This window comes from Hypanus sabinus, chromosome 16 (assembly GCF_030144855.1).
Source record: "Hypanus sabinus isolate sHypSab1 chromosome 16, sHypSab1.hap1, whole genome shotgun sequence".
NCBI classification, from domain to species: domain Eukaryota; kingdom Metazoa; phylum Chordata; class Chondrichthyes; order Myliobatiformes; family Dasyatidae; genus Hypanus; species Hypanus sabinus.
Window position 1 is genome coordinate 67,044,552 of NC_082721.1, and position 23,812 is coordinate 67,068,363.

General features: G+C 39.4%; 1 protein-coding gene across 1 annotated transcript in view; it reads left to right on the plus strand.

The window, feature by feature from the left end:
- The window catches only part of LOC132405910 (uncharacterized), a 150,219-nt gene that overhangs the window by 81,103 nt on the left and 45,304 nt on the right, over nucleotides 1–23,812 (plus strand). Inside the window, exons 6-8 of the mRNA XM_059990889.1 lie at nucleotides 4,391–4,903; nucleotides 14,857–15,288; nucleotides 17,556–18,107. Of these exons, the coding sequence (XP_059846872.1) occupies nucleotides 4,391–4,903; nucleotides 14,857–15,288; nucleotides 17,556–18,107 (1,497 nt within the window). The remainder of the gene's footprint in view (nucleotides 1–4,390; nucleotides 4,904–14,856; nucleotides 15,289–17,555; nucleotides 18,108–23,812) is intronic.

Genomic DNA, 23,812 nt, shown 5'->3' on the forward strand with positions numbered 1-23,812 from the left:
GTTTTCATAAGGCATGCTCCCCAGTCCAGGCAACATCCTTGTAAATCTCCTCTGCACCCTTTCTATGGTTTCCACATCCTTCCTGTAGTGAGGCGACCAGAACTGAGCACAGTACTCCAAGTGGGGTCTGACCAGGGTCCTATATAGCTGCAACATTATCTCTTGGTTCCTAAATTCAATTCCACGATTAATGAAGGCCAATACACAGTTTGCCTTCTTAACTGCAGAGTCAACCTGCGCAGCTGCTTTGAGCATCCTACAGACTCGGACCCCAAAATCCCTCTGATCCTGCACACTGCCAAGAGTCTTACCATTAGTGCTATATTCTGCCATGATATTTGACCTACCAAAATGAACCATTTCACACTTACCTGAGTTGAACTCCATTTGCCACTTCTCAGCCCAGTTTTGCATCCTATCAATGTCCTGCTGTAACCTCTGATAGCCCCCCACACTATCCACAACATCCCCAACCTTTGTGTCATCAGCAAACTTACTAACCCATCCCTCCACTTTCTCATCCAGGTCATTTATAAAAATCACCAAAATTAAGGGTCCCAGAACAGATCCCTGAGGCACACCACTGGTCACCGACCTCCATGCAGAATATGACCTGTCTACAAACACTCTCTGCTTTCTGTGGGCAAGCCAGTTCTGGATCCACAAAGCAAAGTCCCCTTGGATCCCATGCCTCCTTACTTTCTTAATAAGTCTTGCATGGGGTATCTTATCAAATGCCTTGCTGAAATCCATAAACGCTACATCTACTGCTCTACCATTATTAATGTGTTTAGTCACATCCTCAATAAATTCAGTCAGGATCGTAAGACACAACTTGCCCAAGACTAAGCCATGCTGACTTCAGGTGTCCCCTACTTTACAAATGCTCGCTTTATGCCACTTCGCTTTTACAAAACACCCATATTAGTAACCTGTTTTTCCATTACAAAGAAGATTTTCACTGTTACGAAAATTTTTCCCATATAAATTAATGGTTCTTCACTTTGCGCCATTTCGACTTAAAAAAGGTTTCATAGGAACGTCTACCTTTGTAAGGGGGGAAGGTAACAACTGTATTCCTAATCATATTATACCTCTACAAGTGTTTTTAAATCTTGCCTCTCAGGATCTTTCTTGGAGACCTTTTCTGAAATCCATCTCATAGTTAGGAAATGAAATTGAATCTGGTCCCTGCATTGACATTATTGAAAATAAGTAGACTATATGGGCATAAATGCAACAGGTGTTAATTCCTACTTGAAAAAGTCATGCGGCTCAAAGAGAAAATGGAAAACCAAAACAATGTTTTGTGATCGAAATTGATGCTGAATAAAGAGCAGAGGACTGTTGCAGATTTGGACAATGCTGCATTTCATCCACGAATGCCTGTCACTGAGAAGGTTCCATTTTTTGGAGATCATTATTGCTTGCCTGCATCAGTTTAGAAATTCATAGAGAAGAAGCATTTAAGCCTTTAAAAAGCTCCGTGTATGTTTCTGCACAGTTTTGCTTTAGTTCATAAAAATGAATTATAGAGCTGTGTTGTCAGCATGTTGAATCAGGTCATTATCCTCAACAGCAGGAACTTGACCTTTGCAGCTGAACTGTATCAATAAATAAATTTGAAATATTTGGCAGTATTTAGCAAAAATATTGTTAATATAGGGCAGAGGGTTTAAATTAACCTTATTTCTTACACTTTGTCCCATGGAAGTGGAGAAGGCTCTCTGTGGTGATAGTGTCACAGAAAAACACTTTTGTCTTTCAGACAGCACATTCTGCTCATGGGATACTTAAACTGAGAAATTCAATTTTTGGTGCTGTGTACATGCAGTCACTGTTTAGATAAAAGTAGCATGGTGTGAATGGTAAGAGCAATATTGTTGCCATTTCTACAAATACTTGAATAGAGAGAAAGAAACCTGTGCTTAATTAGTTCCAATTATATTTACTGTTTTGGTTCACTTAAAACTGAATATGCTGGAACTTTAAGTTGTTAATGTAATTGATGCCTCTGCAGAAAAAGGTGGAAATTTTACAACTTCACTAGACTTAAGAGTTAATCATGTAAGTGAGTTGATGGTTTATTTAGTTTTCTCAGCTTGTTTATCATCATAACCAATCTGAATACAAATGCAGGTGGATCTCCTATCATACCAGTTAACACAGTTGGTTCAATGGTTCATTTATTATCAAAGTATACAACTTTACGATGCTTCTCCAGATACCTAACAAACCAAGAGGAAAAAAAGAGCGACAACATGATCACCAGCCCCCAAACACCCCTTACCACAGGAAATGCAAAAAGAATATCAATTCCCCCCCCACCACCCAAAATCCCTACCCCGCACGAAACACAGAAAGAATCCCCCTCTCCTTGGGCAAACTAACCAAAAAAAAATGCAACAGGAACCTTTACCCGCAGACCCCCCCCCCCCCCCCGCACAAAATGCCACAAGAACATCGACTCCCAAATCCCCCTCCCCCACTCAAAAAATCGAGAAACGACAGGTGAAAATGCACAATATAAAGGTCTGGGGGAGAAAGGTCTATAGTCCAAATCAATTTCCATATCCATAATACAGGAAAACCCCGGTAACATCTTTCGGGAACGTTGGCAGGTCACACAGGGCCCCTCCTCCAGCAGCTGAGCGATCCCACCAGCAAGTAGGGGCAGGCAGCTGGCTTGACCTTCCACATTCACCTTGATGTTTCAACCTCCTTTGTCACTTTAATCAGCAAACAATGGGGTCAATAGACAGTAGGTGCAGAAGTAGACCATTCGGCCCCTCGAGTCTGCACCGCCATTCTGAGATCATGGCTGATCATTCACTATCAATACCCAGTCCTGCCTTGTCCCCATATCCCTTGATTCCCCTATCCATCAGATATCTATCTAGCTCCTTCTTGAAAGCATCCAGAGAATTGGCCTCCACCATCTTCCGAGATAGTGCATTCCACACCTGCACAACTCTCTGGGAGAAGAAGCTCTTCCTCAACTCTGTTTTAAATAACTGACCTCTTATTCTCAATCCATGCCCTCTGGTACTGGACTCTCCCAACATCTGGAACATATTTCCTGCCTCAATCCTATCAAATCCTTTAATTATCTTAAACGTTTCAATCAGATACCGGCTCATGGTCACCCACAGTCTCCTCACCCCGAGGTTCACATTCCCTGCCTTCCGGAATTCTCTCGGAGACAGCAAAGCGCCGGAACATCCAAACGATTTCTGAACTGCAAATCACAGGCTCTAACAGTTCCAGAAACACATCCAACATGAAAAACAGGCATAAAAGAACTGAAAAAAAACTAGTTTTGTGGTCTATCCAGAAGATGTTAACGGTGTTAACCTTTAACCTTTAACCGGTGTTAACCTAAGGAGTGTTAAACCTTTTCATAAAAATGAATTAGAAAGCAGTGTTTTCGGCAAGTTGATTTAGGCCATTATCTTGTCATAAAAGGTGACAATTTAAGTCACCAGCATTTATTTCTCCTTTGGGTTTGTCTTTGTGCTTCCCTGTTCAACTGGTCTTTGTGCTTCCCTGTTTTAAAAAAATGCAGTTAAGATGGTGATAAGCACAAAGCTATAAAGTATTACATATTCATATATTTATATGTTGTGCTTCACATTCATTTCATGACATCAAAGGTCCAATAAAATATTTTGGTAACTGTTGCAATAAAGCATCTATGGTTACCAATTTGTGCACAACATTCTTTTCCCGAACAACAGTATGATAAAGGCTAGATAATCTTATTTTTAGTGATGTTGATTGAGAGTTAAATACTGACCAGGAATAATTCTCCTCCTCCTCTTTAAAAATAAAGTGAAGGAGTCTTACACACTTCCGAGGACAAGGACAGGAATTAACATTTCAATTGAAAGGCAGCATGTTCTCAGGACTGCTGTGAAGTATCAGTCCAGGCTCAAAATATGCAGTACCAGAGTGCGTTTTAAAAATGTTTTTGAAGAATGAACATTTGTTTGATTGCTCAGGATTTTTGACATTTGGCACATAACAATTGAGCAAGATGAAAAGGTGATGTTGACTTGCTTATTTTTTCCAGAAATGCTAAAGATGAACTGTTGAGCTAAGAAATGCCTTGATGTGGATATAAGCAGAGGTTGAAAGCTACTGTAATAACAATGTCACATTCATATTTTTGCTCCACATGCAGAAAGAACCTATAGAATTTGAAATTGGATAAGCCATGCTTTGCATTATTTTGGGCATATGTGTTTTCTGAAAGAATACAACCTGGGAAAGAAGGTTGTATGTAGGATCATGGCTCAACAAACACAGTATTTTGACTGGTAAGAATTTTAAATTATCAAAACTTTCCAGGTATGTCAGGATTGACCATGTGTGTTTTTTTTTGCTTTAGTGCTGAATTCCTGTCAGTTATGTGGCACCTGCTTTGAAACTCGTAAAGGATTGTCAAGTCATGCACGCTTCCACCTGAGGCAGTTTGGAGTACCAGATTCAGAAAGCAGCGGTGCCCCCATTGGTACATTGTACGAACTGATGAAAAGAAAAGGGATACCCAATGTTTTACCCTCAGCTTTGGCTAATGATAAACCACAAAGCTATGCACCAAAGGACATGTCTGGGTTAAAGCAAGAGGCTCTTGGAAAACCACTCGGAGAGGAGTGTCAAGGTGAAACAACACCAGCAGCTAAATCACCAAAGCTGGGCATCAGTAGCCCTCCCAAGAGTCATTCTCAGACATCAACACTCAAGAAAGTGCATCCCATTCTACCAAAGCCTGTATCCAGTAAATCTCCAGAGCCAGGGAAAGCAGGTAGATCATTGATGAACACTCCTCAGACATCAGGAGAACTACTATCAAAAAAACTGTTTTGGTCTCCTCAAGATGATAATACACCTTTAAACCTCAGTAAGTTATGGTCACTATTGGGTTTTAAGGTGATCTAGTTTATAAAGTCCCAATGATATTTATGTTTTAAAAAATTAAATTCCCATTGATCGCAAAACTGGCTGAATTGAACAAATTTATTGAGTCGTCAGCTTTTGTCAACTCAGCCTTGGGGATGGAGGAGTTTAATTACTTGATTATATTCTTGTATCTTGTGGAGAAGGAGCGATGCCAACAGTAACTCCCCATTTCACTCTTAAAATCAGGATTCATCACACATCACTGGTTCTTTTCCACCATGTTAAAACCTCATTGTCATTAACCTTCCTTTACTCCTTCATGAGTTTCTGAGGCCCTCACTAATTCTGATTACCTCTTTCTGTTGCTTCACTTTGCTGATTTTTACACTGGACTTTGTTTGCAAATATGGATTTTTCAATAACAAAGATAGTGGCATGTTTAATTTTTTTAGTTTTTTTTTAAAAACTATGTTTCTTTTGTGCCTGGGCTTCAAAACATTACACTTCAAGGGTGCATCATTGTAGACAAAGTTTGGAGGCCAAGTTATTGGTTATATTTGAAGCAGGGTTTGGTTGTTTCTTGATTAGCAAGGGTGTCAAAGCTTACAGGAAGAAGGCAGGAGAATGAGATTGAGAGAAATGTTCTACTTCCAAATGCATTAGGCTGAAAGAACTTTGCATACAATTCATGCAGTGTGTGGATTTCTGCCTAGTGTTTTTTTTTCACAAAAGCTGAATAAGTTCTTGGCTTGTAGCATATTGCAGCAAAAAGTTCTAAACACAATCTTACTTCTGTATTTGCTAATTGAGGTAGAGAAATGACAGGTTTTTCTTCAGCATGATGTCAATTGATTGGAATCTGTTACTTAGTCTGGTGTTTACAGTGCTTCAATTGCATTTCTACTTGAACTGAGGGCAACAACTTGTTAAAACTGGTACTAGAGGGCATGTATCTCAGTGAGGAGTCTTGAAGTAGTTCAAATCTGTAGAAAGGTTAATTTTACCAGTTTTGGTCTCTAATTTCAAATTTAACATTTGACATTTTATAGATTTTCAGGCTGCTAACTAAAGTTGAAGCCTGAGGAGCTTGATGCATTAGAGATCTAGCTGGCAAATTGACAGAGCTGGAGTGAGAGGGATAATGAATAAAGTTGGTCTCCATATACAGAGCATTAGGGTGAATTTGGGTAAAAGTTATATCACCCATCAAATTGGAAGGATGTAACCAGTTATGTTTCGTAATGATCTACATTGGTGCCACTGTTTTATAAACAGATTATGGCTAGAAAATCACATCACAAAAGGTAGAAGCATAGTAAGTCTTGTACATGTAAGTATTGTATTAGATATTAATAGATAAAGCAAATGGCAAAACTATGGCAAATTGATTTCACTGTAATCATATGTAAGGTTATCCATTTTTTGTGTGAAAAGCTGCAAGCGGCAGAGGTCTGAAGAGTTGAAGATTTGTGCATGTATCTCATAAAAATGCTATGGATGGGTAAAGGCTAAGGAAATATTCTTTAATCAGTTAACTGATATATAAAGTCGCGGTTAGTATGTGGAGTTCTAGGTATAATATTTCTGCTACATTTGGACTGAAATTGAGATTTGCCAGAGGCATTCTTGAACATGGATTAAGTTATGAGGATAACACAAACAAGGGTGTATATCCTGGAATTTGGAAGGCCATGGGGTGAAGTTTTGAAGGCATTTGAGAGTCCCTATTGATAAGTTGAGGAACTCCTCAAATAGCAGAACAGGCTCCAGAGTCTAACTAGCTTACTACAGTTAAAGACAAGTAAATGGATCTTTATTACGAATGAAAATTGGACAGAGGTCATTAATGAGCAATCTCGCATCCATGGGAGAAGAGAAAGTCTGTTAAATGAAATGTAGTTCGTACCACTTGTGGTTTCTGCTTATTTCTGTTTTATACTGTATTCGAGTATAGATTCAGAATATTCAACAGTCCCATGATACCATCCTTATAAAGGAAAGAATTATAAACCATTGAAACTCATCCCAAAAATAGGATAAAAATGTGCCTGTATCATTGTTACCTGATTTATTCTTTAATAAAAAAAATTAGCTTCTAGACTTGAAACTAAAGGTCCAAGCTGGCATTTGATCTTAACCACATAAAACAGTTAATTTGCTAGGGTTGGTTGAATGTACGTGCTCACAAAGTGCCAGGGACCGCTACTTATCTTAAAAACTTTTGGGGGAAAAAAAATTAGCTTGCAGTTAGAGGATCATAATCATTGTTACAAATTCATAGTTGAGTTTTTATCATATTTCTGAAGACATTTTTCTCCTGTCCCATCTCAAGTTTATTTTTAAAAAAGAGCAAGCAGTAGAAGTACTTTTTTTTAAGCATAGGCATGTGGAACTCTGCTTTGCTATCATGGACAACTTCCTTTTTTTGCACTTTTTGAGGAAATCTGTGTGTTGTAATGCTTAACGTAACTGGGTGCTATAGAAACTTCCAGAATTCTAAGAAACTGCTAATGTAATCTTCGCAAACCTTCAGTTTTAAAAGCCTAAATTCAATGATAAACGAATCACAAACTAGGTATTAACATCAACAGAAATGTGTTTAATCAAAGTTCAAAGTAAATTTATTATCAAAGCAAAGAAAGGTCAGCATATTACAGAGATTCATTTTCTTGTGGGCATTCTCAATAAATCAATAATATAATTATAACTATAGTAGAATCAGTGAAATACTGCACCTATTTGGGTGCTCAACCAGTGTGCAAAGGACAACAACCTGCACAAATACAAAAAAAATAGGAATAAATATCAATAAAATGAGATGAGGAGTCATTGAAAGTGAGTCTATAGGTTGCTCAAACAGTTCAGTGATGGGGCCAGTGAAGTTCAAGAGCCTGATGGTTGAGGGATAATAACTGTCCCCAAACTGGCTGTTATGAGTCCTTCCTGATGGCAGCGATGAAAGAAGAGCATGATCTGGGTGGTGGGGGTTTCTGATGGATGCTGCTTTCCTGCCACATTGCTTCACATAGATGTGCACAATGGTGGGGAGAGATTTACCTGTGGTGAACTGGGCCATATCCACTACATTTTGTAAGATTTTCTGTTCAAAAACATTGGTGTTTCCATACCAGGCTGTGATGCAACCAGACAACATGTTCTCCACTGCACATCTGCAGAAGTCTGTCATAGTTTTAGATGTCATGCCAAATCTTGACAAACTGCAAAGGAAATACCGTGCTTTCTTCATAATTGCTCTTGTGTGCTGGGCCTAGGACAAGCCCTCTGAAATGATAACACTGAGGAATTTAAGTTGCTGGCCCTTTCCTCTTCCTGAAGTCAACAATCAGCTCCTTGGTCTTGCTGATATCGAGTAAGAGGTTGGTGTTATTGCATCACTCAGCCAGATTTTCAATCTCCCCCCTATATGCTGGTTCAGCCAACAGCATTGATGTCATCAGTTAACTTGAATATGGCAAAAATGGAACAGCTTATAATAGTGATAGATTGGATGCAAACTTGATTCTGTGCCAGAAAGCAAAAGGTAATAGTTTCTGGAAGTTCTAAAGACCGGATATTTAATAAATACCTGCTTAAATTTATTGGCCATAATTAAGTTTGGTGCCAAAATTGAGAGCTTGGTTAATGGTGTGGGAAAAAGTTATAGTCCACAGTAAAATAGCAGTCAATCAGCTGAATTGATTCCAGAGAAATATGAGGTAATACATAAGGGTGTAGTTAAAGGTAAGGGGCACACAGTAGACGGTAATTTACTAAAAATATTTATACCACTTTTAGTGCTCAGTATAAAGTAACTGATGGATGTGGGCGTATGTCCACAATTTGACAAAGTTGCATATGGATTTGGTGAGGCAGCTTAGTATTCTGCATGCAGTTTTGGTTTTATTGAATGAGGGGTATTCTTTCATCGGCATTTTAAAGAAAGGACACATGGGTTGATTCCTGGGATGAATTGTCTTATAGAGGAAGATTGAATGTGTAATTAGAGGTTAGAAGAATCAAATATGACTGAGGGTCTTGACAAGTAAGATACTGAGAGGATAGTTTTCCTGTTGGGGTTTGGGGAGTCTAAAACTTACGAGTATAATTTCAGGATAAAAGGATGCTCATTTAATTTGGCAATGAAAATGGGTTTTCTTTTATGAATCTTACATATTCTCCACTTCAGAGAGCTGAGGTTCAAGGCTGAGAGTGATTCCTAGTCAGTGTGGAAGTTGGGTGTTATGGAACGTACTGATTGGTGTAGATCAGCCATAATCTTATGATGCAGACTTGAAGCACTGTGTTGCCTACTTTTTATGTCTTTTTATGCACAGCATACATGGCAGAAACAGGCCGTTTGGCTCCAATTAGTCTTTGCTGACATTTATGCTTCATTCAAAATCTTTCATCTTCTGAATTTGTCAGTATAATGTATTCCCTTCTCCCTTGTCCAATCTGCCTTGAAATGGACTTGCACCTTTTCCTTCAGTGTGTTAGTGAGTTCCCTATTTTCATCATTTTTGTACTAAAAATTCTTCCGAATTTCATAGTGGATTTTTTTTTTTGTAACCATCTTATATTGATGACCTTTGTTTCCGTTTGTAAGAGGTTTCCATTATCAGAGCTTTTCATGATTTTAAAACCTCTTTTTGGTAACTCCTCAAATTTTTCTCAAGGAAGACCCAGTCTGTTCATTCTTGGTTGAAGAACAAAGATGTTTTGCTTTTAATACCCAAGACATTGAATACGAGGGTAGTGATGTTATGTTGGCACTGCATAATATATAATATGGTAAATATTATGTATAATTCTAGTCACTACGTTACAGGAAAAATTCTTGTGAATCTTCTTTCTGATGCTAATATTAGTTAAGGATAGAGATTAGCTTACCACAATTGTATTCTTTGGAATAGAAGAAGCTGGGGTTGTGGTTGGTTTAATCATGTTATTAAAGATGTAGTTCTCTGTTGAAATTCAGTTTTCTACCATTATTCATTTTGGACCAAATAAGGTTGACTTATTATCCTTAGCAAAATGGTTAGCGACTGGGAAACATGGATTTAATATAAAAGTTAGAAAGATTGGAGGTGACTTGTTGAACAAGAATGTTTTGGCACCAAATCTAATAGAGTGCTAGAATTTGCTGGCTGAAAACGTAGTGGAGCCAGAACACTATATCACAATTAAGAAACACCTGAATGAACAAATGCTTTGCCTTGAAGTCTGCATACTGAGAGCCAAGGTGTGGAAATAGTCTGGAATACTGAAGTAGTGGAAATAGAAATAACTTTCCAATAAACCTAATGGACTAAGTGACTCCCTTCCATCCTATAAATTTCTCACGTATGTGTGTGTATGATTTTGATGCTTTCATACATAGCTGAAAAGCCAAACGGATCACTCTATTTCTAGGAATTTCACACAGTTTCTATAATTTCTCAAAAGTATCATTTAGAAAAACCAAAAGTTTTTAATCCTTTATTACAAGCTATTTAAAGCTGAATGAGATGATATATATAAACATTTTTCATTCTCAAGGTATAACAACCTCTTGAAATGAGTGTAGGATTTTAACCTTTATCCAGATTAATTATTGACATTTCTAAAATATTTCTGTTCTTAACTTGCTTAATCACCAATTTCAGTTGTAATTTGGTGCATGTTTAAAATAATGTCTGGGACCTTTGCTGTTGAATGTCTTTGTACTGTACATTTCTAAAAGGTTACCTTATATTTACTGTGTTCTTCAAAGTGTCATGCAAATGCATTATTTCACATCCTGCTTTGTGACATTTATCTGTACTTTTTCTAAGACTTAAAGGTCTTGTCACCAAATCAACATAAATATCCAAATTTCTATCAGGCCTTGGCACTGCAGAATTTTAACATTACAGTGATAGTACTTATCTGAATTAGAGATAGTGTGAGCATTCCTTTCATTTAAAATGAGAACTGTAGGAAATTTGAGAGTAAGCATTTTAATGCTAAGTTTTGGACCTGCTGTAGTTTACGGAATTTTTATTTTCCATATTTAACTCCTACTTTACCATTCTTAATATTTTTAGCAACATCAATCTTCATTTCATTTTGTACAATAGTCAGCCTGTAATTTTCTTAATTGTAGGTTTTGTCTAACACCTTTTGTAAATCACTAATCTAGCTGTCAAAACCTGCAGTTTTTCCTAGATTAGTTAAGTTTGAAATTGAATATTATTGGAGTAGTGACACACAACCCATCAGTTTTTACCAGAGAAGTGTAACTACATTTCTACCACCCCATGAGTCTCTGCATCCAGCACACCATTCTCTACAACTTCCGCATCTTCAGTGGGATCCTACCACCAAACTTATCTTTGCTTTCCACAGGGATCACTCCCTCTGTGATTCCTTGGCTGCTGATCTCTCTCCTAGCACTTATCCCTACAAGTGGAAAAAGTACTGCACCTGCCTATTTACCTCCTCCATTACTTTCGTTCAGAGTCCAAAAGCAACACTTCACCTGTAAATCTTTTAAGGTCAACTACTGAATCAGGTGGTCCTGATGCAACCTCCTCTACATTGGTGAGACCTGATATAGATTGGAGGGGGGGGGGGGGGCATTTTATCAAGCACCTACACTCCCTCCACAGAAAGCAAGGTTTCCTGGTGTCCACCCATTTTAATTCCAATTCCCATTCCGACATGTCGGTCGGTCCATTACCTTTTCTCCAGCCAGGATGAAGCCATTCTCAGGTTGGAGGAGCAACATCTCATATTCCTTCTGGGTAGTCTCCAGCCTGATGGCATGAACATTGGTGTCTCTAACTTGCTGTAATTTTTTCCCCGAACCCTAACCCTAACCCCAATCCCTTCCTTCTTCCATTTCCCACTCTGGCTCTCCTTTTCTCCTCACCTGCCAATCACCTCCCTCTGGTAACACTCCTCCTTCCCTTGCTCCTGTGATCCACTCTTCTCTCCTATCAGGATCCTTCTCCAGCCCATGACATTTTCCACCTATCACCTCCCTGCTTCTTACTTCCTCCCCCACCCACCTGGCTTTAGCTATCATCTTCTAACTTGTACTGCTTCCCCTCCTCCATCTTCTTATTCTGGCTTCTTCCCCCTTTCCATTCCTAAGGAAAGGTCTCAGCCCAAAATGTCGATTATTATATTCATTTCTATAGATGCTGCCTGAGTTGTTGAGTTTCTCCAATGTTTAGTATGTGTTGCTCTGGATATCCAGCATCTGCAAAATCCCTTGAGTTTAGATAATTCTATCAGTAAGAAGCACACAAAATGGTATGCTTTGTTTTATCTGCCAAGTCTATTTCTATAAAGAAGATTGCTGATACACATAGAGTGTTATGGCAAGTTTTATTGGAGCTTGGGGCCAATTTTATTACTGACTTGCTACAACCAACAGCAGCATGGGTTTTATTAAAGATGATTTGCTTTTTAATTGGAAGAGCTGTTCTACAAATAAACAAATAAACTGTTGTAAATAGGATGTGAAAAATTTGTCATCCGTGACTTGTGGGATGTCATGATTTTGTGGTCTGTATTAGGATTTGTCATTTTTTTATTCATTGTTTCTAGCGGCAATAGAATTTGCTTTGAGTGAGAAGCAATGAACTAATTTATTTGATCTCAACTTCTGATATGAAGTTTCGAAATTTCATTTAGTGGTGGCTAAATTTAAACACCAGCTTTGTGTCAGATGCATCGTTTAATATTAAAGTTGATAGGGAACTTATAACTTGGTATCATGATCATTATAATTTTACATTTTAAAAAATTTCTGACTTTTTTATGTTGTGATCATGGTGTGGTTCAGTATATAGGAGTGTCTATTTGTCACTTCTGTCTTAAATCGTGAGTGTTGGTGAGTATAGCATTTATGTGATTAGGGATACTGGAACTGATATGTGATATTTTGAGGATCATATGAATTCCCAATGAAAGTTTAGTCACACATTTTTATGACAGAATGTTCTTGTGCATAATGCTAATTCAAAGGTCTGATAGACATACAGTAAGTCTACATTTATTAAATCTAAGATGTTATGATTTGATTATTGTAGATAGCATAGTGTGCATGTGTGTGTGTGTGTGTGTGTGCGTATATATATATCGAGAGAGAGAGGGAGAGAGAGAGAAGGATATATTTTTAAATATATATATATATATATATACACACACATTATTCTACTATTAATTTTCTCTGCATTTAGTGCTGTGAAGATCTTTAGCAACTCTTGGAACATTTCAGACATGTCTTTCTTTGAATCTAGCTATGTCTTAAGTATCAATTAAAGAAACTTTTTTCTTGCCCCGCTTGACTATTCTCATTACACTTCCAGTTGAGACTGTGAGGGGTGGGGAGAGAGTTTGCTTCTTGTTAACATTAGTGATCAATCATAACTCTTAGTTGAACTATACTGTCTTCATGTTGCAGCTGCTAGTGTAGCACAGTCCTCTTTAAAATTTCTTTGTTTTATATTTTTTATTCTGTTGCAAGTATTTTCAGTTCACCTCAGGGATTTTATTTCAACAGGTTCTTAATTAGGTCAGAAATGAACAAGGATTGATGTGTGATCATGGAAGTTTTGAAATTACATTTATTGTTAGCTAAGTTTAAGTGCCAGCTTTGTGTCAAATGCATCATCTAGTATTAAAGTTGTTGGGGAACTTACTAATTTCATATCCTGATCATTGTAATTTTGCATTTTCAAAAATCCCAAGTATTTTCTGGTGTGATTAATACACATACCTAACACTGGCACCAATTTAATTTTAAACTGCACTTTGTAGGTGGCATTGCTTCCACGGTTAAAGCTGTTCCCGTTTGCTCTGGTACCTGCCTGGCTGTGTATATTTTATTTATGCTACTGTACGCATGGTTGTGCTTTGGACCCTTTTGTCTGTGGTGCTTTGTTTTCATGTACTTCAGTGACCTTTATTTTATAATGGTGGCAGTTGTCTGTTTCTCTTGAGACTTTGTTTTCTGTTTGAGTTCTGTTGCCTCATAAACCACTGTCTTTTACTTTTGATGGGGATACTGGAAGTGGAAGGCAAGGGGTTGTTGTGCATCTGGCATTATAGATTTGCTGTCCTGTGATGTGGACTCTTCATGGTACTGACATAACTGTTTTATAATCAATGTCCCAATTGAAATAACGTCATGCAAGTCAATCTTTTCTCCTCTCATCCCCACTTCAAAAGAAAAATAGATTTTCTGATCACAAAACTTATGAGAACATAGGATGAACAAGCAGGCATTGGCAAAACTGCTGTAGACAGCTTATCAGTTGTATTTTGTTACATATTGTTTAGTTTTACTTACTTTAACTTTTTCTTTTTTCAATCTTGAGCCGCAAACCTTTGGCCCAGAGATGTGCCTGGTACCTTCAGTATTTCTGCACCTCTTTACCTAAAACAACACTGATAAGCAATGGTGCTTATCATGTGGAATTACTTGGATACAAAGAGAACACATGTGGTTTCTTGGCAAAAGCTCTGTGCATGCTGGAGTCCCACAGCTCCATCCCAAGTTGGCAGCCGAACTAAATGGATGAATTAGCTGAACCCGGCATTCTCATTCAGAGTCTGTGCATAAGATTCTTCCACCATGAGTTCCTATTGACTGACCAGGAATGAAACTGATAGCTGATTTTAATTTATTTCCTATCCACACTACTCAGTATAGATCCTGTTAAGGTTCCAGTTGAATTTATATAAAAGGCTAGGTCAGTCTGATACCAGGTATCAACTGCTTCAGCCCTAAATTTCCATCATTAGTTAAACCCCAAAAGTCTAAATACTGTAAAATATGGTTACTGGTTTAATCCTTCGAGCTACAGAATGTTTCCTAGATTACATTGGGAATAGCAAGGTTGATGTATGTGAGAGGTTAATGAACATAACACAGATGCCGTTCTAACGGTGTTAAATACGACTTCTCTCTTTCATTCACAGCAGTAAACAGTGAACACATAAGCTGTCGGTTGTGTGGTGCCTGCTTTGAAACCCGGAAGGGGCTGTCGAGCCATTCCCGAGCTCATTTGAGGCACTTTGGAGCGGTGGATGTGGATTCTAAAGGATCTCCGATTGAAGCTCTGAATGAATTCATTAAGAAAAAAGGGATCCAGAGTGCTTTATCATCCATGCTGCCGATGAAGAAAGCACACAGCTACCCTAAAGTGTCTGCCCTCAAAGCGGAAAGGAGCAATTTCAAATTAGGGGCACCAGACAAGAAAACATCTGTAACATCCCATTCAATGTCAACACAGAAAAAGCTGAAGCACGTTACTATGAGAATGCAAATGGAACCTGGGATTTCTCAGGCCTCGACGCCTAATAATGGGCTGACTTCAGAAAATTATTGGCCAACGTCACCTATAAATCTGTGTAAGGTCTTAATTAGTGATAGGTGGGCAAGATACTGTATTTTGTATGTTCCTCTGGTCATGTTGACCCAAGGGGTGAGTTTGTGGCATCTGTATAGATGTCTGTGTGCCAGGCCATTCTGCTCTCTCTGCAATGGAAAGGTAAAGAGAAATCCACTGCGGTAGGAATCTGAGAAACGGTTTGAGGGAGGTGGGGGGTGGGGACTGCTGGTGGTAAACATGCATCACTTGCAAGCACAGTTCGAATTTTTAGCTTAGTAACACAAGTAATTTATTCCTAAGCGCTCACAGAGCTTTACAATTGCAAATTTCAAGTTTGAAGGATCAAACTGTGTTAATCTGCTCTTTTTTTCCAGGACCATGTTATCTTTCAGTTAGGCATAAGAGTAAACAATGTTATGTTGCATTCTGCATGTTCTCAACATATTTAATTGCTTTCTGAGCAACAGTTTGCATTGATTTGAGTCTAGTTACTCTGGTGAGTTTCTTAGAAAGTCCTTACAACCAGCAGTGATGTGAATGGTCATTTAATCTGCTTCATATTAGTTAATGATTGCCAGCTAGTTAGGACATTGGATGATCTCCCAGCACTTGCAGAGGTGCCAAGGGATCTTTTGTGTTCACCTGAAAAGGTAGAAGGCACTTAAGTTAGAAGTGTTACCTTCAGGGTGACAATACTTAAGTCTTGTGGAACGGAGTTAGGTTACGTACTGAGACTTGAAATCAACAGTCATTGGGTGTTACCATTGAGTAACAGTCAAAAATACCTTGTCATACGGTCAAGGTGCAGCCTGTCAAGTGATGTTTTTCTTTTGTTCGTGAAGCATTCACAAGGTAGTCCTATCCATTAGAAAAAGGCAGTTTAAGAAGAGTATATGTGTTGCATTCATCCAGCATTTTAGGGAACTATTTCTATTCAATCTTGTCTTTCCTCAGAAATCCACAATGTTGCAGTGCATTAACTCGTGTGAAAACAAGAGTGCTAAAAGTATTTCTGTGATACTGAAAAAAGACAGAGAATTGACTGGAAGCATCTTTAATTCATCTGATGTACTGAAGTGTTTATTGTTCAAGTTTGTCATTCAATCATACACATGTATACAGCTAAATGAAACATCAGTCCTCTGGGTCCAAGGTGCAAAACAGAGTATATATAGTCATAATTCATGCAGCCACGATATAATAGCACAAGTCACTGAGTGGCATGGTCTGAAGATTGACAGGTTGACATAATGTGCAAGGTGCATGTTCATGTAAGAAGGCGTAATGTTACTGGCACTATTATATATTAAAAAACAGTAGCTTAAATCTGTGAAACACCAGTAGTAAAAGATGAAAAAATGACTAGGGCATTTAGGTTGAGTGTATGTGTATTATGACCTGTAATACGATACATGTATTATTTTCAGTATGCAAAGCAGGTTTCCAATGTTATTGTAATCGTGTGTGGGTAGTGATTCAGTGTGTATTTCAGCAGTTTGAAGTTGTAAAATCCAGTTTTTCTTGTCAACATTGCAGCTTTTGCTGTTGCTCAGGAATAGAGTAGTCTTTGGCACTTCTGCCACTATCTGTGGTGAGGTACATGGGAAAATTCTTTCCAACATTTTCTGTTCCCTCAGAGTTTAATTGGTAAAAGTAGTGCCTGTTGTAGCGACTTCAACAGGGCCTCTGTTCAATCCCAAATCTGCTGGTTAGATGTATTAGCAAAGGAGATTGGGGGAAACAAAACAATGATGGTGGTTCCAGAATAGTGCTTCCTATATTAAGGAGATGCAAGTAGATTTTGTTATGATGCGTTTGTAGATCCCTGGCATTCAGTGTCTAGGCTTGCATTATAACCATTCATGTATTTGGACTGCCAGAAAGTTGCTGGAGTCCGAAGGACATAACACATAAGATTGCTATGATCATGATTTAGGAGTGCCAATCAGAGGTCTGGATGGAGGTGGGGGCTACTGGGTGGGGGTTTTGGTGACTGCACATTATGAACCCATAAAATATGGTTCTCCATACATTCCTTATGCCAAACCCTGGGTATGGCATGTGCAAACCAAGTGTTTCTCTTTGGGAATGCATGAAGTAACCCAACCCACTTTCTTCTTATGCTTAAATTACACAGCATTGTCCTGTCGCCCACTTGCTCCTCATCCAAATAAAGGCTTGTGGCACAAGGAAACCTAAAGTGGGCCAATCAATTTCACTTTCATTTAAGGGGAAATCTTTTTTTTAAAAATGTTCATTGCAATTTCCCCTTTCTTTTATTTACAGCGATTGATTCAGCGCCTAACAAAGAGACGCGTTGTGAATTTTGCGGTGATTACTTTGAGAACCGCAAGGGGCTGTCGAGTCACGCAAGGTCACACCTGAGGCAGTTTGGGGTGACTGAATGGACAGTTAATGGTTCGCCAATAGACACATTGAAGGAGCTCATGAAAAGGAAAATGCATCCTCTTGAATCATCTGTCACACCTGGGCTCAAAATGCCCTCAAAGCCAGCGGCGACTAGCATGAAATCACCAACCGAGGACATGCAGGGGGATCCCTTCTCACCCACCACGGGTAGATCAACTAAGTTCAGTCTGACCATTCCATCCGTCCAGCAGGTTTCATCAGGATCACTTATACACAAAAAGGTTCAGGGCCAATTTCTCTCCCCATCACCTTTGAAAAAGATGAAACTGAACCCGCTGAAAAAAGTGAAACAAGAACATTTCCAAATAGAATATAACCCTGAAGAGGCAGCAACCTCACTGAAGAGCAACAGTTATTTACCAGAGCAAATGTGGCCACCCAGAGGAGATACTTCACCCTTCCATTTAAGTAGGTCTTTAATTCCCTGTTGCTGACACAGTTTTGTGTACTTTTATCTTAGTCAAGCGGGAAGTGTAATTATTATGCTCTTGGAAATAAGTAGAAGATAATGATTATGCGGAAGTAAGTTAGAAGTTTTAAAAATGTGTATATGAAATGAAAGACAGCCCAAGTCATACAAATTATTAAATTTCGTGAGCTGCCTGGGGTATTAGATTTGAGATAATGCTTAGAAAGTTATATGAATCACTCTGCCCTCTTGATTCCTTTTCTATTCCCTGTCCTCCTTTTCTATGGTGCATTGCAGTAGTCAATCTTTGGAATGTGATCCATCTGATGCTCCATTACACCATCTGAAGGCTAAAGTGGTTTAGAAGTGCACTGATCTAGACCAGTCATGAAAATAGTTTTTTCCATAATGCTTTAAAATCTCTTATTTCTGAAGTCCATATTAATTTTTATAATGATATAACAACTCCTGTGTATGGTCCATTTTTAATATAAACCAATAGCTTTTAACTGTAACACACAGGCTTTGGACAGTAAATGATATTTGGGAATTGCCATGCATGTTAAGTAGATATACCTAGGAATGGTGAGTGTATCTTTTGACATAAATTATACTCAAATTTCAATGCATTTAATTTTACAGAGCCTGTTTGTGGAACTCCAATCTGTACTTCCACTGATTTTATTTTGTAACTGACAGTCCCATTGAGTAAATGTTGGGGAATTTTTTTAAGCAAGTTCATTCTTACCCTTATGAGACCATATGATATCAGACCAGCTGGCTCACTTTCCTGCCACTTGCTCTTTAACTCCTGTTGTATATAACACACTACACTGTTTTCCAATGAATATGTGCTAGAATTGAAGATAGAAAAGGGTGAGGAGTAGGGAGGTTGTGGTAGAAGTTGCTTATGAAATCTTTTTCAAGAGAGCAATTTGTGAAAGCTTTAGGAAGAACACTAAGTGCTGTAAAGTGATTTTTAAAGCTTGAATATTATACTTCAAATCATTGTTCTGGTCACTGAAATATGTAATCCAGGGAGTAATATGGAAAACATTATGAGATGGGCTTTATAAATTCTGAAGATTAGTATATTTTAGGCGATATTTTGCAGATTAAGAATCGCTATTACAAAATGACTTTTAGTCTCTTGTGTTTAAAGACACATTCATCATTTTGACCTTGCAACAGGACTTGCTACAGTGCTTAGTCACTGCTGGGGGGGGTGGGGCTTGAGTTTGGTGCTCTTCCAATTGTGTCTTTGGATCTTTGAAAAAGTAGATGGGGGTTTAGACTAATTCCATCAGTACACCACTTAGGTTAAATGTTGCATTTAAGCACTCAAAGGTAATATTAAATCTGAAACCTTTGATTTACCAGCAAGCCATACAGATCTATCATTAAAACGTGCCAACATACTGACTATCTAATCCCTTGCACTTCAAAACTAATCTGTCATCCAGAAAATTACTTTGCATAGAATTGAATTGTTGCTCACCTCTAATTTCCATATTAATATGAAGCAGAGTAACACTAGATTGCAAAACAAAAGCACCGTAATATAGACTATGGGTTCCCAGTATGATAGTGGAGCTTCAGGATTTCACTGTGTGGAGTTGTTGAGAAAGGAGTTGGGTGTGGTCCTAGGTTTATAACCAAGCTCAAAGGAGCCCTACACTTAACCTCACAATTCCATAATGTGTGTGGGTTAGAGCTGAGAATGAGGAATTGGGTTTTGAGGGAGGTAGAGAAAAAACAAAAATACTTGTGGCTCCCTTTTATGAACTTATCATTGAGTCAAAGAAAAGTAGCCCTGTTCACTTACATTGTTGATGGCATCTCTCGTTACTGATAAAACTTCCTTATTTGATTTCCCTGATTAAATAGTCGTTTAATACTTGACTCAAAACACCTTTCAGATTATTGCTTGTTACTTATTTATATATTTAGCCACAACCGTCTTTTACTTTAATGACAGTAATTGAATGATGACTCTTAACACAAGAAAATCTGCAGATGTTGGAAATTCAAGCAACACACATAAAATGCTGGTGGAACGCAGCCAGCCAGGCATCATCTATAGGGAGAAGTGCAATTGACGTTTCGGGCCAAGACCCTTCGTCAGAACTAACTGAAAGAAGAGATAATAAGAGATTTGGGAGGGGGAGGAGAAGATCCGAAATTATAGGAGAAGACAGGAGGGGGGAGGGATGAAGCTAAGAGCTGGAAGGTTGATTGACAAAAGGGATACAAAACTGAAGAAGGGGGAGGGGAGCACCAGAGGAAGATGGAGAGCAGGTAAGGAGTGATTGTGAGCAGGACAGAGAGAGAGAAAAGAGAGGAGGGGAAAGGGGGGGGGGGGAATATATATAAAATTAATAAGTAGTTAAGGGATGGGGTAAGAAGAGGAGGAGGGGCATTAATGGAAGTTAGAGAAATCAATGTTCATGCCATCAGGTTGGAGGCTACCCAGATGGAATACAAGGTGTTGTTCCTCCAACCTGAGTGTGGCTTCATCTTGTCAGTAGAGGAGGCCATGGATTGACATATCAAAATGGGACGTGGAATTAAAATGTGTGGCCACTGGGGGATCCTCCCTTACCACCATTCAGGGCTCCAGACAGTCCTTCCAGGTGAGGCGACACTTCACCTGTGAGTCGGCTGATGTGATATACTGCGTTCAGCGCTCCTGGTGTGGCCTTCTATATATCGGTGACACCCAATGCGGACTGAGAGACCTCTTCGCTGAACACCTATGCTCTGTCTGCCAGAGAAAGCAGGATCTCCGAGTGGCCACACATTTTAATTCCACTTCCCATTCCCATTCTGATATGTCAAACCATGGCCTCCTCTACTGTCAAGATGAAGCCACACTCAGGTTGGAGGAACAACACCTTATATTCCATCTGGGTAGCCTTCAACCTGATGGCATGAACACTGATTTCTCTAGCTTCTATTAATGCCCCTCCTCCCCTTCATACACCATCCCTTATTTATTATTTCCCCCTTTTTTTTCTCTCTCTCTGTTCCGCTCGCAATCACTCCTTGCCTGTTTTCCATCTTCCTCTGGTGCTTCCCTCCCCCTTTCTTTCTCCCTAGGCCTCCCGTCCCATGATCCTCCCCCTTCTCCAGCTGTGTATCCCTTTTGGCAATCAACTTTCCAGCTCTTAGCTTTATCCCTCCCCCTCCCATCTTCTATCATTTTGGATCTTCCCCTCCCCCTCCCACTTTCAAATCTCTTACTATCTCTTCTTTCAGTTAGTCCTGACGAAGGGTCTCAGCCCGAAACGTCAATTGTACTTCTCCCTATAGATGCTGCTTGGCCTGCTGTGTTCCACCACCATTTTGTGTGTGTTGCTCGAATGCTGACTCTCGTCCTTCCCATTTGCACTTTTTGTCATCACGTGTGTTCCACTACCGTTTACATTCCTTGGTTCCTTGCCCTTTATTAAGGGAATAACATCTAATTTAGTAATGCTACAGTACACTGATAATTTCTCTCAAATTCATATTAAAAGTTAGAATAAACATAAGAGATTCTGCAGATGCTGGAAATCTAGAGCAGCATACAAAATGCTGGAGGAACTCAACAAGGGAAGCAACATCTGTGGAACAGAATAAATAATGTTTCACACTGAGACCCTTCCTCAGGACTCATGATTCTTGATGAAGTCTTGGCCTGAAACATCAATAGTTTGTTCCGCTTCAGTGAATGCTGCCTGATCCACTGAGTTCCTCCAGCATTTGTGTTTGTTAAAATTTAGAAAGTGCTTTGCAACCAAAAGTACACAACTGTTGTTAGTTTAGTGGGGAAAACATCTGTTGGACAAACTTAGTGGTTCAAACAGCATCAGTGAAAGCAAAGGGGACCAGCAAGGGACCCTCCAATTTTTTGGCATGTTGGCCTTCATAAAGTACAAGGGTTGAGATGTTATGTTGAAGTTGTATAAGATGTTGGTGAGGCCTAAATTGCAGTTTTGTGTGCAGTTTTGGTCACTAACCTACTGGAAAAATCAATAAAATTGGAAGAGTAGAAAAGAAAATTTACAAGGATGCTGCCGAGTTTTGAAGATGTGAGTTATAGAGAAAGGTTTCTGGGAGTGTAGCAGAATGAGGGGAGATTTGATAGAGGTATTTTTGTGTGAAATCAGGTTCATAGGTTCAGTGACGATGTCAGCTAAATGGCAGGTAGTGGGAGGTGCTGCATTGCTCCTTACACAGTCCAATCCCTGCCTTTCAGCAATGGGATACCCTTGACACTTATGGCAATACTGTGACACTTGTATAACCCCTGTGGACGTCCCACCATACTACATACAAAACATAACACTATAGTCATTCATTTATTATGTGCTGTGTCATACGACATAGCCAGTCATGGTCTCATGACCTTGATTGTTCTTGGCAAATTTTTCTACGAAAGTGGCTTGCATTGCTGCCTTCTGGAAAGCGTCAAGACACATGACCCCAGTCATTATCAATATTCTTCAGAGATTGCTTGCCTTCGGTGGTTACATAACCAGGACTTGTGATATGAACCAACTACTCAGACAATCATCCACCACCTGCTCCCATGGCTTCACGTGACCCTGACTGGGGGCTAAGCAGGTGTTACACATTGCCCAAGGGTGACCTGCAGGGAAGCGGAGGGAAGGAGTGCCTTACACCTCCTTTGGTAGAGACCTATCTCAACCATGCCACCCAAAACATGATAATACTCTGAATTATCAACACACCAGTTACTACCAGTGTACTGCAGTAGTCCACCAGCCTCCCAATGGCCCAAAAGACCACCAGCTTCTCCCCAGAGTACAGTAATTATGGAACTGACTCCCTAATTTTCTGATCTATTTACTGACTGCTGGATATGATCAGCCAGTTGAGGCATGTTCCCAGACTCGGGGATGTAGGGGCAGCACTTCTGACCAATCACAGCACGGGAGGCACCACCTTTCTCCACGAGTAGTAGTCCAAGGCCATCTGATTTTGCAAAGCCACCATCCAACTAGCCATCATTTCAGCTGGCACACTGGTCACTGCACCCTCTGTATGTTTGAACGCTGAGGCCATCTTGTTGGTCAGCAATTCCATCACCGAGGCCATGCATATCAGTTCCGGGACAGACTGGCCATACCATACAGAGAAAAGGCTTATCATCCAGAACCTTTCTATCTCTGTGGTATGCCTCTTACTGCACCAATCCTCTTGAGCAGGATGCTCATCCAGACTATTAAGGCAGTATACCCCAGATAGCAGCAGTTCTACCATCCCACAGGTAGGCCCAGGCAACATATTTCCAGTACATACCATTTAATGTCCAGGGAGTGTATTTGGTGTTGACACAGTCATCTCAGGGTATTGCTGTCACTCTTACTCACTGCCCCACTGATTGTGTGGACCTGTGCTCATCATACTGTCTGCACCAATACTCCTTTTTTTTTTGTTATTCCTGGCTAGAATGGACTACTCCCTCCCAGGATCATACAAAAAATGCTGGAGGAACTTAGCGGGCCAGGCAGCATCAATGGAAGAGTCGACATTTCGGATCAAGATACACCCTCCCAGAACATGTTGTAGGATCTCACAGTGATCACCATCATCACCATTGCCTTTAGCAGCCACAACTTTGCCATTCTGTAATACAGCGAGACACAAACCCACTCCCTCCTGGTTAGTCACTTGTGTACTGTGTGTGAGTACTCAG